The sequence below is a fragment of the Panulirus ornatus genome, chromosome 10 (genome assembly GCF_036320965.1).
Source record: "Panulirus ornatus isolate Po-2019 chromosome 10, ASM3632096v1, whole genome shotgun sequence".
Classification (NCBI taxonomy): Eukaryota; Metazoa; Arthropoda; class Malacostraca; order Decapoda; family Palinuridae; genus Panulirus; species Panulirus ornatus.
The window spans coordinates 17,416,725-17,432,847 of NC_092233.1; the positions used below are offsets into that span (position 1 = coordinate 17,416,725).

The following is a 16,123-nucleotide window of genomic DNA, read 5'->3' on the forward strand; positions in this document are numbered from 1 at the left end:
GAAAGTAAGCTCTAGATTGATATGGGTAAAACTGAAAGTGGATGGGGAGAGATGGGTGGTTATTGGTGCCTATGCACCTGTTCATGAGAAGAAAGATCATGAGAGGCAAGTGTTTTTGGAGCAGCTGAGTGAGTGTGTTAGCAGCTTTGATGCACGAGACTGGGTTGCAGTGATGGGTGACTTGAATGCATAGGTGAGTAATGTGGCAGTTGAGGGTATAATTGGTGTACATGGAGTGTTCAGTGTTGTAAATGGAAATGGTGAAGAGCTTGGATATTTGTGTGCTGAAAAATGACAGGTGATTGGGAATACCTGGTTTAAAAAGAGAGATATGCATAAGTAAGTAGGAGAGATGGCCAGAGAGCATAATTGGACTACGTGTTAATTGATAGGTGTGTGAAAGAGACTTTTGGATGTTAATGTGCTGAGAGCATCAACTGGAGGGATGTCTGATCATTATCTTGTGGAGGTGAAGGTGAAGATTTGTAGAGGTTTTCAGAAAGAAGAGAGAATGTTTGGTGAAGAGAGTGGTGAGAGTAAGTGAGCTTGGAAAGGAGACTTGTGTGAGGAAGTACCAGGAGAGATTGAGTGCAGAATGGAAAAAGGTGAGAGCAAATGACTTAAGGGGAGTGGGGGAGGAATGGGATGTATTTAGGGAAGCAGTGATGGTTTGTGCAAAAGATGCTTGTGGCATGAGAAAGGTGGGAGGTTGGCAGATTAGAAAGGGTAGTGAGTGGTGGGATGAAGAAGTAAGATTGTTAGTGAAAGAGAAGAGAGAGGTGTTTGGATGATTTTTGCAGGGAGGTAGTGCAAATGAGTGAGAGATGTATAAAAGAAAGAGGCAGGAGGTCAAGAGAAAGATGTAAGAGGTGAAAAAGGGCAAATGAGAGTTGGGGTGAAAGAGTATCATTAAACTTTAGGGAGAATAAAAAGATGTTTTGGAAGGAGGTAAATATAAGTGAAAGAGAAGAGAGAGGTGTTTGGATGATTTTTGCAGGGAGGTAGTGCAAATGAGTGGGAGATGTATAAAAGAAAGAGGCAGGAGGTCAAGAGAAAGATGGAAGAGGTGAAAAAGAGCAAATGAGAGTTGGGGTGAAAGAGTATCATTAGACTTTAGGGAGAATAAAAAGATGTTTTGAAAGGAGGTAAATAAAGTGGGAACATCGGTGAAGGGGGCTAATGGGGAGGTAATAACAAGTAGTGGTGAAGTGAGAGGGTCAAGAATGGTTGGGTAAACAGAGAAGAGGTAGTGAAAGCTTTGTGGAAGATGAAAGCTGGCAAGGCAGTGGGTTTGGATGGTATTGCAGTGGAATTTATTAAAAAAAAGGGGGTGACTGCGTTGGTGACTGGTTGGTAAGGATATTAAGTGTATGTGTGGTTCATGGTGAAGTGCCTGAGGATTTGTGGAATGCATGCATAGTGCCATTGTACAAAGGCAAAGGGGATAAAGGTGAGTGTTCATATTACAGAGGTATAAGTTTGTTGAGTATTCCTGGGGAATTATATGGAAGGGTATTGATTGAGAGGATAAAGGCATGTACAGAGCATCAGACTGGGGAAGAGCAGTGTGGTTTCAGAAGTGGTAGAGGATGTGTGGATCAGCTGTTTGCTTTGAAGAATGTATATGAGAAATCCTTAGAAAAATAGATGGATTTGTTTGTAGCATTTATGGATCTGGAGAAGGCACATGATAGAGTTGATAGAGATGCTCTATGGAAGGCATTAAGGGTATATGGTGTGGGGTGTATGTTGCTAGAAGCAGTAAAAAGTTTTTATCAAGGATGTAAGGCATGTGTACGTGTAGGAAGAGAGGAAAGTGATTGGTTCCCAGTGAATGTCGGTTTGCGGCAGGGATGCGTAATGTGTCCATGGTTGTTTAATTTGTTTATGGATGGGGTTGTTAGGGAGGTGAATGCAAGAGTTTTGGAGAGAGGGGGAAGTATGCAGTCTGTTGTGGATGAGACGGCTTGGGAAGTGAGTCAGTTGTTGTTTGCTGATGATACAGCACTGGTGGCTGATTCGAGTGAGAAACTGCAAAAGTTCGTGACTGAGTTTGGTAAAGAATGTGGAAAAAGAAAGCCGAGAGTAAATGTGAATAAAAGCAAGGTAATTAAGTTCAATAGGGTTGAGGGACAAGTCAGTTGGGAAGTAAGTTTGAATGTAGAAAAACTGGAGGAAGTGAAGTGTTTTAGATATCTGGGAGTGGATTTAGTAGTGGATGGAACCATGAAAGCGGAAGTGAGTCAAAGGGTGGGGGAGGGGCTGAAGGTTCTGGAGTGTTGAAGAATGTGTGGAAGGCGAGAAAGTTATCTCAGAAAGCAAAATTGGGTATGTTTGAAGGAATAGTGGTTCCAACAATGTTATATGATTGCAAGACATGTGCTATAGATAGGGTTATGCGGAGAAGGGTGAATGTGTTGGAAATGAGATGTTTGAGGGTAATATGTGGTGTGAGATGGTTTGATCGAGTAAATAATGTAAGGGTAAGAGAGATGTGTGGTAATAAAAAGAGTGTGGTTGAGAGAGCAGAAGATGGTGTATTGAAATGGTTTGGTCACATGGAGAGAATGAGTGAGGAATATGTGTCAGAGGTGGAGGGAATGAGAAGTGAGAGACCAAACTGGAGATGGAAGAATGGAGTGAAAGAGATTTTGAGCGATTGGGGCCTGAACATACAGGAGGGTGAAAGGTGTGCAAGGAATAGAGTGAATTGGAATGATGTGATATACCGGGGTCAACGTGCTGTCAATGGATTGAACCAGGGCATGTGAAGCATCTGGGGTAAACCATGGAAAGTTGTGTGGGGCCTGGATGTAGAAAGAGAGCCATGGTTTTGTTGCATTACACATGACAGCTAGAGACTGAGTGTGAATGAATGTGGCCTTTGTTGTCTTTTCATAGTACTACCTCGTGCACGCGGGGGGTAGGGGGTGCCATTTCATGTGTGGCGGGATGGCAACAGGAATGGATGAAGGCAGCAAGTATGAATATGCTCGTGTGTATATATGTATATGTCTGTGTATGTATATGTATGTATACATTGAAATATATAGGTATGTATATGTGCGTGTGTGGGCTTTTGTGTATATACGTGTGTATGTAGGTGGGTTGGCCCATTCTTTCGTCTGTTTCTTTGCACTACCTTGCTAACACGGGAGACAGCGACTACTCATAATAAACCTAGAAAAGATATTGATAGAATCCTAAAAGGTCTTGACCCATCTTAATGAAATTTTTCCATATTTGCTAAAGGTATGTGCAGATACGCTAGATAAACTATGTGAAACATTATTCAAAATGTCACTGGAGAGGGGAAAATGGCCAAGTGAATGGAAAATGACAAAGGTCATACCTATTGATTAGGAAGGACACTGCGAACAGGCCAGTCTCACCAACAAATGCGATGTGTAAGGTTATGAAAAAGTTAATTAGAAGTAAGAGGATGACTTTCTGTAAAGGAGAAATTACCTAAGTGAGAGCCGGTTGTTTTAGGGAAAGGAATTCATGGTTAAATTACCTCATATAGTTCTAAGATAGAGAGAATGAGGTTGGTCTTAGACAAAGAAAGGCTGGTTTGACATTTTGTATCTGGACTGCCAGAAATCATGTGACACTGAGCCGCATGGAAGGATGATTAAGAAGCTGGACTGCCGGTCAGGAATAAGGGGAAACTGATTCAGTGGACAGAATATTTCCATGGAAGAGAGCAGAGGATACATGTTAGAGGAGCCTTCCCAAAGGGGATAAGGTAACCAAAAGGGTGCCCACACGGTTTTATTCTGGGACCAATACTCCTCTGGCTCTGTGTAGAAGACTTACCAGAAGCTATGGACTCCTATCAGAATGTGTTTGCAGATGATGAAATGGGCATGAGGAAAGTGAAAAGCTGAGAGGATTGCATCAACTTACAAGTGGACCAGAATGGACTCCAAAGTTTGCCTGATACATGACTGATGAAATTCACTCCAAACAGTCATAAAGTAATGTTGATGTTATAAATTGAAAGATGACCTCAATATGATTATCATCTAGCAGACCTCAGTATGATTATCATCTAGCAGAAAATAAGCCTCATGATTCTGCATGTCAGGAGACCTTGGTAGTCGATATCATCTATCACCTGTCACAAAGTACCCTCATTAGGAGCATACTTAAGGAGACGTGCTTTCTGCTGGCAGATGTTAGAATAGCTTTCAAGGATATGGATATGGAAATCTTTAGGATGCAGTTCTTGCTCATCATAAGGCCAAAACTAGAATATGCTTCTTCAGTTTGGTCATCACATCTGAAGCAAAAGGAGCTAATAGAGAAGATTTAGAAGAGAAAAACAAAGATGGTACCAGTATCAAGATAGCTGAGATACAGCAAAAGACTGAAGTTAGCACATTTGCACATCTTAGAGAAAAGTGTGGGATGATCTGATCACAGCCTTCAAGTTTGTAAAATAAGTAGATGATGTAGACTTTGAACAGTTCTTTGATAGATATAATGATTGAGTAGCCAAAGACCTGACATCAAATTAAGCAAGAAGCTTGTTTAAAAAGAATGTACAAAAATATTCTTATAATAAAAGAATTGTGGATGACTGGAACAAGATGAATGGTAACATGGTCGGTGCAAACACCATACATAAATTTTAAGAATTTCTAAGATAGTAGAGGATGCTCAGGAGATATTACCCCATGTGTATAAAACTCTCTCCTCCATGTGGCACAAATAGGTAATTACACATATCACACAGATATATATCTGTTATTATCAAGTTTATGATGTGACAGAATTGTTGGGTACAGCATGGCAGTGTCTCCGTTAGTAACCACAACCATAATCACATTGCTGCTAAGTCATTTCTTTCCCCCTCATATGAGTTTATGTGTATTTATATGTATATACGAATGTCACTATTTTGTGCTAATTTTTAGTTTTAAATGGAAATTTGAATTATCTATGCTTATTAAATATATTACTTTTATAAGACACTTGTATAAGTAAATTTCATTAAAGGAAGAGTCACCCCTCCTTGAATACTAGATCACCAGTCTTCCATTGATTTCTCTCTGATATATCCCTGTCCCCTCTTCTCTTTCCCGCAGGCGGCTTCGATCCTGGAGCTGCTGCGGGAGGAGGTCAAGGAGTCAGTTCACTGGGCATTGTGGCTGAACCCCAATGATAAGAAGGAGGCACTGGCAAAGCTGCAAACCCTGGAGGCTGAAGTGGCTACCTATGACAACCTTTGGAACATCACCTACATCAATGAGACTCATGCAGCAGTAGGTGGTCAGAGGACTTATGATGCAATTTCATCATTAGTGCATAGTCTATGTCTTGTTTGAATAACAGTATTTTTTTTTCTCTTCTGCCTCACACATTCTATGGTTGTCAAGTCTAGGCTCACCTGGAACTATTTTAGCCATCTGTCAAGACTTCTTTTGAGGCTGTGGAATTTAAGTTTTTTTACTCTTTGTGGAATTAAAGATAATCTACTCCTTCAGTTTTATTTATGAATGTTTTTGATTTCTTTATATCTTTTTAATATCTCCCTATCTAGATGGTGACCATGCAATACAGTATTTACTCAATTTGCTTTTTATGTGAAGATTAAGCAGCCTCATCATCATTGATCTGTCTATAGTGTTAACTGTTCTCATTAACAGTCCAAATAATATGATTTTATCAATGTGTTTTCTGTATTTTAGTTTATCATTCTTATTACTCCCAAATCTTCAACTGTTTTCTTCACAAATATCTTTTCCCTGACTTAGTTGCTCAAATTTCCCTTCACTGAATTCCATTAGAGTCTCCTGTATTCATTTGTATATTATATCCAGGTCTTGATTTTTTTCTTAGTGTTCTCAGTGCTTATTGTCTTACTCTTGTGACATTTGTAAAACAATGTATTATACTCCCGCATATCTTTTTCTGTATTGGATATCAGTATTATGAAAAGAATTGAAGCTAAACATCATCCTTACTTCCACCATGAATCTTCTGGGTTTTTTTTATCTTCTTTATCCATTTACTTAATTTACTTGTAATGTTCTCTCTACTTTTTTTTTGGGTAGAATGCAATAATTTACCATTAAATAACTTAGTAAGATAAGTCAAGAAAGTCACTATAAATTCTCTTCCTTTGCATTAGTGTTTTGTATATGCTTTTATAATGCATACGTAGCTGCAAATGTGTACTTATATTTGGTTTAGATATATATACATCATAATTGATATGATAGTTATTGATTATTGTATTTTTCATAAGTTAGTTATTGATTATTGTGTTTTTAAATGTCTTTCAAAGGCTTATCATATGGGAAGTCCAAATGACTGATCTCATACTGTTTCCATAGAAGCTTGTTAAGTACCATTCTTTCTTGAGTCACTACTGCTATCACCTATGTTCTGTGTCTCATCTTTAGCATAATTGGTTTTGCTATTGATTTTGTGCTTTGGAGCTATATTGCTATCATTTAGGTTCTATGTCTTATTGTTAACATCACTGGTTTTGCTGTCAATTTTGTGTCTTGGAGCTATGCTGCTGTCATCTAATTGCTGCTCTGTGTCTTGTAACCACTCTTCTATCATCTAGGTACCATTCTGTGTCTTGGGGCTATACTATTGTTATCTAGGTTCTGTGTCTTATCATTAGCATCAGTGATTTTGCTATAGTTTTGTTATAGTTTAGTTTGCCTATTCATGTTATCATATCAGTCCCAGTTACTTTAATATCCATGGTGGCATTCTTGTTAAATTTGTATATCTTATTAACAGTATTTTTCTCCTTTTTCTTGTACTGAAAACTGATTCATTTTGAGCATCATTCAAATTGAGCATCATTTATTTTGAGCATCATTCACCATGAACATTATATATATTCTTTTTTGGGTACTTTTTATCTTTTTCTCTTCCATTGAATGGATTTTTTATGAGGATATTTGTGGATTATTTTCTTCTTTATTAATGACTTTTTTCTTTGTATTCTTTATATTCTTGTGTGATATTTTATTTTTCATATGCCTGCATTCCTTATCTGTTCTTCAAGTTCTTTTACCTTATCTGTATTTATTAGTGTTTTTTCCCATTTTCTCTTCTATCTATTCACATTGTTTACTCTTAGTTTTTCTTGTTGTCAGAGAAAAAGAAAGTTCATACGATGAAGAACAGTAGTAACCTCACATACTTCTTCTCACAGTTAGAGTTCCAGTCAAATTTTACCTTCCTGGACACGGTGTTGGAGCTCTACCGAGTGTTCAGGATCGAGTTATACCGCCTTTACCCTACACCCATCGACAAAGTATCCTTCATGTGAGTTCATGTCAGCATGTTGATAGTTATTTTGAGTCCCAGTCAGCAGGCTAATAGTAATTATTAGTCCTAGTCAGCAGGCTAATAGTTATTGTTAGTCCCATTCAGCACACTAATAGTATTTTAGAGTCCCAATCAGCAGGCTAATATTTCTTGTTTGTCACATTCGGTAGGCTAATTGTAGTTTTGCATCCCAGTTAGCAGGCTGATAGTTATTGTTAGTCCCATTCAGTAGGCTAATAGTTATAAGTCCCAGTCAGCAGCAAAAGTTACTGAGTCCCAGTCAGTAGAACAATAGTTATTGTGAGTCCTAGTCAGCAGGCTAATAGTTATTATAAGTCCCAGCCAGCAGCAAAAGTTGCTGTGAGTCCCAGTTAGTAGGATAATTGTTATTTTAAGTCCCAGTCAGCAGGCTAATAGTTTTAGTGAGTCCCAGTGAGGAGGCTGATAGTAATTGTGAGTCCCACTCTGCAGGCTGATAGCTATTAGAAGTCCTAGTCAGCTGGCTAATAGTTATTAGAAGTCCCAGTCAAGAGCTTAATAGTTACTGTAAGTCCCAGTCAGTAGAGTCATAGTTATTGTAAGTCTCAATCAGGAGGCTAATAGTTATTGTGAGTCCCAGTTAGCAGGCTGATAGTTATTTTGAGTCCCAGTCAGCAGGCTGATAATTACAGTCCCAGCAGCAGGCTCATAGTTATTTGGTGTGTGTGTGTGTGTGGCGATGCTCATAAAAGATTCATAATTCTCACACTTGAAATAGATGGGATAGCTTGTAATGGTCCTAGTATGAATAAGTTGGAAGATTCATACTAGCCCTTGATGGAAGGCAGTAGGATGTCTCATACCAAATTCTTAGTTGGATACAGGTCTTGATGTGAGGCAGCAGGGACAATCATACTTATCCTCAAGTAAGATGTAACTGGAAGTTAAGTGGAGGATTAATACTTGTCCCTAGTGTGTCTCACATCAGCAGGGAGGCTTATGTTAATCCTATCAGCGGAAGAGCTCACATTGATCCCCGATTTGAATCTTAAGGCAGTAGAGAGGCTCTTACATGTATGTAATGTGATTAGTGTTACCTGGGAGATTCCTACTAGTCTCCAGTAATCCTTGGATGGCAAGAGGCTCATGTTTGTCCCTGGTGTGAGTAAAGTCAAAAGGTGTTAAGAGATGACACCGCATGGACTAAGTCTGTCTCTTTCCCCCAGATGGACACTCACAGTTCAGCCATATATCGTCAATGCCTTCCATATGCAGTCCACCAACACCATAGGCAAGTATTCCTTGCTTCCTACACCTGTAGATATACATTACTTAATCAGTATTATATAAAGTGTACACTATTTTTTTTTTTTTTAAGTGCAGGCTAGTAGTCACCTGTTTAAAGTACCTTATACCCTGTACATCTGGTAAAAGTGTAACTGTACTTTTAGTTACTACACAGGAATATGAGAATATAAGACACAGATGCTGTGCATTTAATTTCTGTGACATTATAACTGACAGATATTGTGATCGTAAACTGTGATTCATAAAAATGAATGTGATTAATAGGAGGTAAATAACGTGTGTAAGACAAGAGAACAAATAGGAATATTGATGAAGGGGTAAGTTGGGAGGTAATAACAGGTAGTGATGAAGTCAGAAGGAGATGGAGTGAATATTTTGAAGGTTTGTTGAATGTGTTTGATGATCGAGTGGCAGATATAGGGTATTTTGGTTGGGTTGGTGTGCGAAGTGAGAGGGTGAGGGAGAATGGTTTGGTAAACAGAGAAGAGGTACTGAAAACTTTGCAGAAGATGAAATCTGGCTAAGTGGCAGGCTTGGATGGTATTGCAGTGGAATTTATTAAAAAAGGTGTTGACTGTTGTTGATTCCAATCAACAACACAGTAAGAATATTCAATGTATGTATGGATCGTGGTGACAAGTGCCTGAGGATTGGTGGAATGCAAGCATAGTGCCATTGTACAAAGACAAAGGGGATAAAGGTGATTGTTCAAACTACAGAGGTATAAGTTTGTGAGTATTCTTGGAACATTATATGGGAGGGTATTGATCACGAAATATTTCAAAAACTGCAGGTAATAGTTTAGGATATCTTTTAGCCCAAAAAACGTTTTGTTTGAAAATTGAAATAATAAGGCATTATATACTTGCAAGAATCAGGAAATAGATGTCATATTGCTTCCTCGAGGCAGCAGAGATACCCACTAAATACAAAGTGAATGATCACAATGCTTTAATTTTTTTTTTTTTCTTTTTTCTTTTTAAGCTATTCGCCATTTCCCGCGTTAGCGAGGTAGCGTAAAGAACAGAGGACTGGGCCTTTGAGGGAATATCCTCACCTGGCCCCCTTCTCTGTTCCTTCTTTTGGAAAATAAAAAAAAAAATAATGAGAAGGGAGGATTTCCAGCCCCCCGCTCCCTCCCCTTTTAGTCGCCTTCTACAACACGCAGGGAATACGTAGGAAGTATTCTTTCTCCCCTATCCCCAGGGATAGGGGAGAAATTATGTTTTAAAATTATGATTAATTAAATTTACATTGTGATTAATTAAAGAATTGATTATAGGCATCAGTGATCACTAAACAGTATATCAACCCTAGATTTATATTCACGATATAAATTTATGTTGTCATTTTGCTGAGTTTTTTAAACATCTGTTTCCCTGAGAAAAATGAGAAATTCTAGGGGTTTTTTTTTTAGCCACAAAAACTTTTTGTTTGAAAATATAAATATAATAAGTTGAAGTAATCATGAAAAATATGTCATTGCTTCCTCAAGCCAACAGATACCCACTAAATATTTCAACCTTAGCTTCAGTCTTCATGAAAAATAGAACATATGTTGAGGTTTTTAGGCAAAAATTTTTCCCTGAGAAAACTATAAAAAATTGCTGGTAATAGTTCACAGTATAACTTAGTCCAAAAAACCATTTGTTTAAAACTGAAATATAACATAACAAGGCACTTCTATAGTTGAAACAATCATGAAAAATATGTGATATTGCTTGCCCAAGCCAACAGAGGTATCCACAGAATGTTTTGAAATTATGATCAATTTAAGAAGTAATTATAGGCATTAATGACTGCTGAACAATGTTCAACCCTAGATTCGTATTCCAACTCTAGATTCGTATTCATCATGTAAAATACTCCTTATACTTAGTTTTTGAAGCAAATTCCTTGAAAAAAATACCAAAATATTTTAGGTAATTGTCCACACAATTTTTTTGCACAAAAAGATTTTTGTTTGAAAATTAAAATATATTGTAATGAGACATTTCTATACTTAATCATAAGAAATATGTCTTGTTGCTATCCCGAGCCAACAGATACCTACTAAATAATGGCCCCTACGCAATATTTCAACCCTAGATTTGTAATCCTTATGAAAAACATTCCATAGACTGAGGTGTTCAAACCCATTTATGTCCCAGAGAAAAATGCCAAAAATTGCATGTATTTTATAGCCAAAATCTTTTTGTATGAAAATTGAAACATAATGTAATATGGTGCTTTTTTTTGCCAGAAATAAGCATGAAAAATGTCATATTGATGGACATATGGAGGGATATGTGTGTCAGAAGTGGAGATAGAAGGATGGAGTGGAAAAGACCTTGAGTGTTTCGGGCCTGAACATGGAGAAGGGTTAAGGGGTACACAGGATAAAGTAAATGGGAGTGATATGGTATACAGGGGGCAACATGCTGTCAGTGGACTGAACCAGGGCTTATGAAGTAGCTGGCGTAAACCAAAGAAAGGCCTGTGGGGGCCTGGTTGTAGATAGGGCATTGTGGTTTTGGTGCCTTACACATTACATCTAGAGAATGTATGTGAGTGAATGAAGGCTTTTCTTCATTTGTTCCTTGGGCTACCTCACTAACATGGGAAACAGTGAACAAGTATGAAACAAGATTATGTGTACATAAACTTACTATAGATGATGGTAATGATATACTATTGTCCTATAGATGCTATTATTAGCATTATTGTTATCACAGCCAAAACAACCTACTTTCCTGTTTACTGCGGCAGTTTTCCCAGAGGCTTTCTTCCAAGACCCATACTACCGCTTCCAAGGACCAGAGTACATAAACTACGGATTTGCAGCTACAGCCATGGCACATGAGATCTTCCACAGTCTTGACTTCACTGGTGGGTGTCACTCTTTCCAGTAGCATGTGTGATGAGTGCTAAGCATTAGCCCATCATCATGGCAAAATTTCAGTGAAGTAGGCTTTCTTTCTCTCTCTCCTTCCTCAATCCTCTGCTCAGGGAATATCGGCTTTTCCTAATATTTAGAGGGGTGGATGTTCAGGAACTACTAGTAAGACTCATAAGTACCTCTTAAAATGATTGCATTTTTTATCTTTCAGGGGGGAATAAAAGTACTAAATTAAGGGCATTTTTTATGATCTCTCAGGGGGGAATAAAAGTCTACTGAATTATGGGTGAATGTCAAAAAATTGACCTCTTCTATGAGCCAGTATTGTGACCTATTATAGTGAGGTAGGATTGTGATCTAGTATCAGCCATGAATGTGACCCTCTGCTGTGACGTAGGGATGCTGTTCAATCACCGTGGGGAGATGACCCAGCCCTTCAGTGAGGCAACGAGGAACCACTTGAATACCGTTGTTGACTGTTATCACGACCTCCTCACCCATGCCTTTTACCAAGAGGTTTTTGTCGAGTTCACCAAGATTGCCATGGAGGTAAGAAAGCAGGATTCAGGAGAGCCAAGGCTATTAGGTGGATGTTCTCTCATGTCTTTCTGTGGGTGTGAAATGGATGAGTAGCCATGTCAGCCAGTAAGGTTTAGGGAAAGGAAGGAAGGAGGAGAATAAAATGTGGAAGTGGATTTTAAGGGTAGAGGTAGGGAGGAGTTACAGAGGGACAAGAAAGAAAGATAATACTAAAGTAGGGAGGAGTTACAGAGGGGCAAGAAAGAAAGATAATACTAAAGTAACAGGACAATGTTTTCAGTTTTATATTTGAAAATGGTTTAGAAACATCAAAACTAAGTTTCTCAAAAAAGGATGTTGCTGTGTCTTCATGGAAACAAGTGTAAAGAGAACTGCATTGCTGGATGTCTTCTACAGACTCTTGAAAGAAGGTATTATCAAGGAGAATGTTTAAGAAAATATCACTTCATCCTTGGCAGATTGACAGCAGTGCAACCTTGAACGAAAATCTGGCGGACATTGCTGGTATCCGACATGCCTTCAGGGCTTACCAACGGTGGGAGGAACTTCACTACGTAGAGCCTCACCTGCCTGCTGTGTCACTCACTCCCCACCAGCTCTTCTTCCTCTCTGCTGCCCAGGTGACAAGAGATTGTTTGCTGTGTGTATCCCATATAGGAACAATGTTGATAGTCATTTGTCAAAACCTGGAATTTATCTGTTCTAACCCGTCCATCCCTTCCTTGCAGCCCTATTGTGCTGTCATCCCTAACCTTGCCAAAATCTTTCTTATGGAGTTGGATGAGCACCTGCCCAATGGCATCAGGTAAGGGCCTACTTCTTATGTGTATACCAGTTAGGTTGTTAGGTTAACATTTTCAACACTAATTATATTGCTAGCAATACTTTCAAACCCACCCATTTTCTGTTGATTATCTTTGATGCTGATGTTGGCAGATGCTTTAGGCAAACTCAAGGTTTGTTTCTCCACAGGAATTTATTCTGGCTTTTTTCTACAAAACAAACTGATTTGTGTATTGCTCTTATAGTTCAAAGTGTCAGGTAAAACATTTGAAATCTTAATTTATGATATAGTGATTTTCTTGAAAAATCTTATGTTCATGAAAAAATAAAATGAATTCCTCTATTATTTCTTAATTCACTGATTATCTTATCCAAGAGATTTCTTGGTGCATTGTTACACTGCCACTTTGAGTGTCCGGTAGCTTTTATGCAAGCCAGTATTTTCAAGTTTTCTCTTTGACAAATGTGTAACATCATATTGGTTTTTGACAAAAAAAAAAAAATTTTTTAACTTTTAAACTTTTAAAAACTATTATAATCAGTTTATGGTGAAGAGCTTGTAGATTTGTGAGCTGAAAAAGGACTGGTGATTGGGAATATGTATGTAAGTAGGAGAAATGGTGACTGAAATTGGTAAAGTGTGTGAAAGAAGAAAGTTAAGAGTAAATGTGAATAAGAGCAAGGTTATTAGGTACAATAGGGTTGAGGGTTGTCAATTGGGAGGTAAGTTTGAATGGAGAAAAACTGGAGGAAGTAAAGTGTTTTAGATATCTGGGAGTGGATCTGGCAGCGGATGGAACCATGGAAGCGGAAGTGAATCATAGGGTGGGGGAGGGGGCAAAAATCCTGGGAGCCTTGAAGAATGTGTGGGAGTTGAGAACATTATCTCGGAAAGCAAAAATGGGTATGTTTGAGGGAATAGTGGTTCCAACAATGTTGTATGGTTGCGAGGCGTGGGCTATGGATAGAGTTGTGCGCAGGAGGGTGGATGTGCTGGAAATGAGATGTTTGAGGACAATATGTGGTGTGAGGTGGTTTGATCGAGTAAGTAATAATAGGGAAATAAAAAGAGCATGGTTGAGAGAGCAGAAGAGGGTGTTTTGAAATGGTTTGGGCACATGGAGAAAATGAGTGAGGAAAGATTGACCAAGAGGATATATGTGTCGGAGGTGGAGGCAACGAGGAGAAGTGGGAGACCAAATTGGAGGTGGAAAGATGGAGTGAAAAAGATATAGAGTGATCGGGGCCTGAACATGCAGGAGGGTGAAAGGCGGGCAAGGAATAGAGTGAATTGGATCGATGTGGTATACCGGGGTCGAAGTGCTGTCAATGGACTGAATCAGGGCATGTGAAGCGTCTGGGGTAAACCATGGAAAGTTCTGTGGGGTCTGGATGTGGAAGGGGAGCTGTGGTTTCGGGCATTATTGCATGTCAGCTAGAGACTGAGTGTGAACGAATGGGCCTTTGTTGTCTTTTCCTATCGCTACCTTGCACACATAAGGAGGGAGGGGGATGTTATTCCATGTGTGGCGAGGTGGCGATGGGAATAAATAAAGGCAGACAGTGTGAATTGTGTGCATGTGTATATATGTATGTGTCTGTGTGTGTATATATATGTGTACATTGAGATGTATGGGTATGTATATTTGCGTGTGTGGATGTGTATGTATATTTGCGTGTGTGGATGTGTATGTATATACATGTGTATGGGGGTTGGTTTGGCCATTTCTTTCGTCTGTTTCCTTGCGCTACCTCGCAAATGCAGGAGACAGCGACAAAGCAAAAAAAAAAAAAAGTATATATATATATATATATATATATATATATATGTGTGTGTGTGTGTGTGTGGAGTCGTTAGGTAAGTGAATGCAAGAGAAAGGCAAGTATACAGTCTGTTGTGAATGAGAGGGCTTGGGAAGTGAGTCAGGTGTTGTTTGCTGATGATACAGCACTGGTGACTGAATCAGGTGAGAAACTGCAAAGGTTGGTGACTGTGTTTGGTAAAGTGTGTGAAAGAAGAAAGTTGAGAGTAAATGCAAATAAGAGCAAGGTTATTAGGTTCAGTAGGGTTGAGGGGCAAGTTAATTGGGAGTTCAGTTTGAATGGAGAAAAACTGGAGGAAGTGAAGCGTTTTAGATATCTGGGAGTGGATTTAGCAGCAGATGGAACCATGGAAGCGGAAGTGAGTCACAGGGTGGGGGAGGGGTCGAAGGTTCTGGGAGCACTGAAGAATATGTGGAAGGTGTGAACGTTATCTCGGAGAGCAAAAATGGGTATGTTTGGAGGAATAATGGTTCCAACAATGTTATGCGGTTGTGAGGCATGGGCTACAGATAGAGTTGTGTGGAGGAGAGTGGATGTGTTGGAAATTAAATGTTTGAGGACAATATGTGATGTGGTTTGATCGAATAAGTAATGAAAGGGTAAGAGTGGTGTGGAAAGAAAAAGTGTGTGGTTGAGAGAGCGAAGAGTATGTGTTGAAATGGTTTGGACACATGGAGAGAATGAGTGAGGAAAGATTGACAAAGAAGATATATGTGTCAGAGATGGAGGGAAGAAGGAGAAGCAGGAGAACAAATTAGAGGTGGAAGGATGGAGTGGAAAGGATTTTGAGCAATTGGAGCTTTAACATACAGGAGGGTAAAAGGCATGCAAGGAATAGAGTGAATTGGAACGATGTAGTATACCGGGGTCGACATGCTGTCAGTGGATTGAACCAGAGAATCTGGGGTAAACCACAGAAAGGTCTGTGGGGCCTAGATGTGGAAAGGGAAATGACAGCTAGAGACTGAGTGTGAACAAATGTGGCTTTTTTTTTTTCTTTTCCTGGCGCTACCTCACTGGAGGGGGTGATACTGTTTCCTGTGTGGCAGCAGGAATGGATGAAGGCAGCAAGTATGAATATGTACATGTGTATATATGCGTATATGGGAGTTTATGTATATATGTGCGTGTATGGGCATTTATATATATGTGTGTGTATATGAGTGGTTGGGCCATTCTTCGTCTGTTTCCTTGTGCTACCTCGCTGACGTGAGAAACAGTGATTAGATATAATAATAATATACAGGTACACCACCGAATTTCCGGCAACTGATGGTTTGGCTCCTCCTTTAGTCTGGATAAAATTTCGTGAGGGAACTTGAAATTACTGCAGCCACCAGAGTAGTTAATTGGCAGCCACAGATGGTGTTTTGTGCAGGGCGCACTTATTTACATCGGCCACAGATGGTGTTTTGTGTAGGGCGCACTTATTTACATTCTTTACACTGCACTTGTTGATGGTGATACTGCAATTCTGGTGATTCTTAGCTTATTTTGCTTAAATTTAAC

The 16,123-nt window shown here is 39.1% G+C and overlaps 1 protein-coding gene across 2 annotated transcripts in view; it reads left to right on the plus strand.

Annotated features, from left to right (window-relative positions):
* The window catches only part of LOC139750812 (uncharacterized), a 105,439-nt gene that overhangs the window by 76,812 nt on the left and 12,504 nt on the right, over positions 1–16,123 (plus strand). For both annotated transcript variants that reach the window (XM_071665577.1, XM_071665575.1), the window contains exons 14-20: positions 5,094–5,270; positions 7,187–7,299; positions 8,508–8,572; positions 11,338–11,457; positions 11,865–12,016; positions 12,466–12,627; positions 12,736–12,812. In XM_071665577.1, coding sequence (XP_071521678.1) covers positions 5,094–5,270; positions 7,187–7,299; positions 8,508–8,572; positions 11,338–11,457; positions 11,865–12,016; positions 12,466–12,627; positions 12,736–12,812 — 866 coding nt within the window. The remainder of the gene's footprint in view (positions 1–5,093; positions 5,271–7,186; positions 7,300–8,507; positions 8,573–11,337; positions 11,458–11,864; positions 12,017–12,465; positions 12,628–12,735; positions 12,813–16,123) is intronic.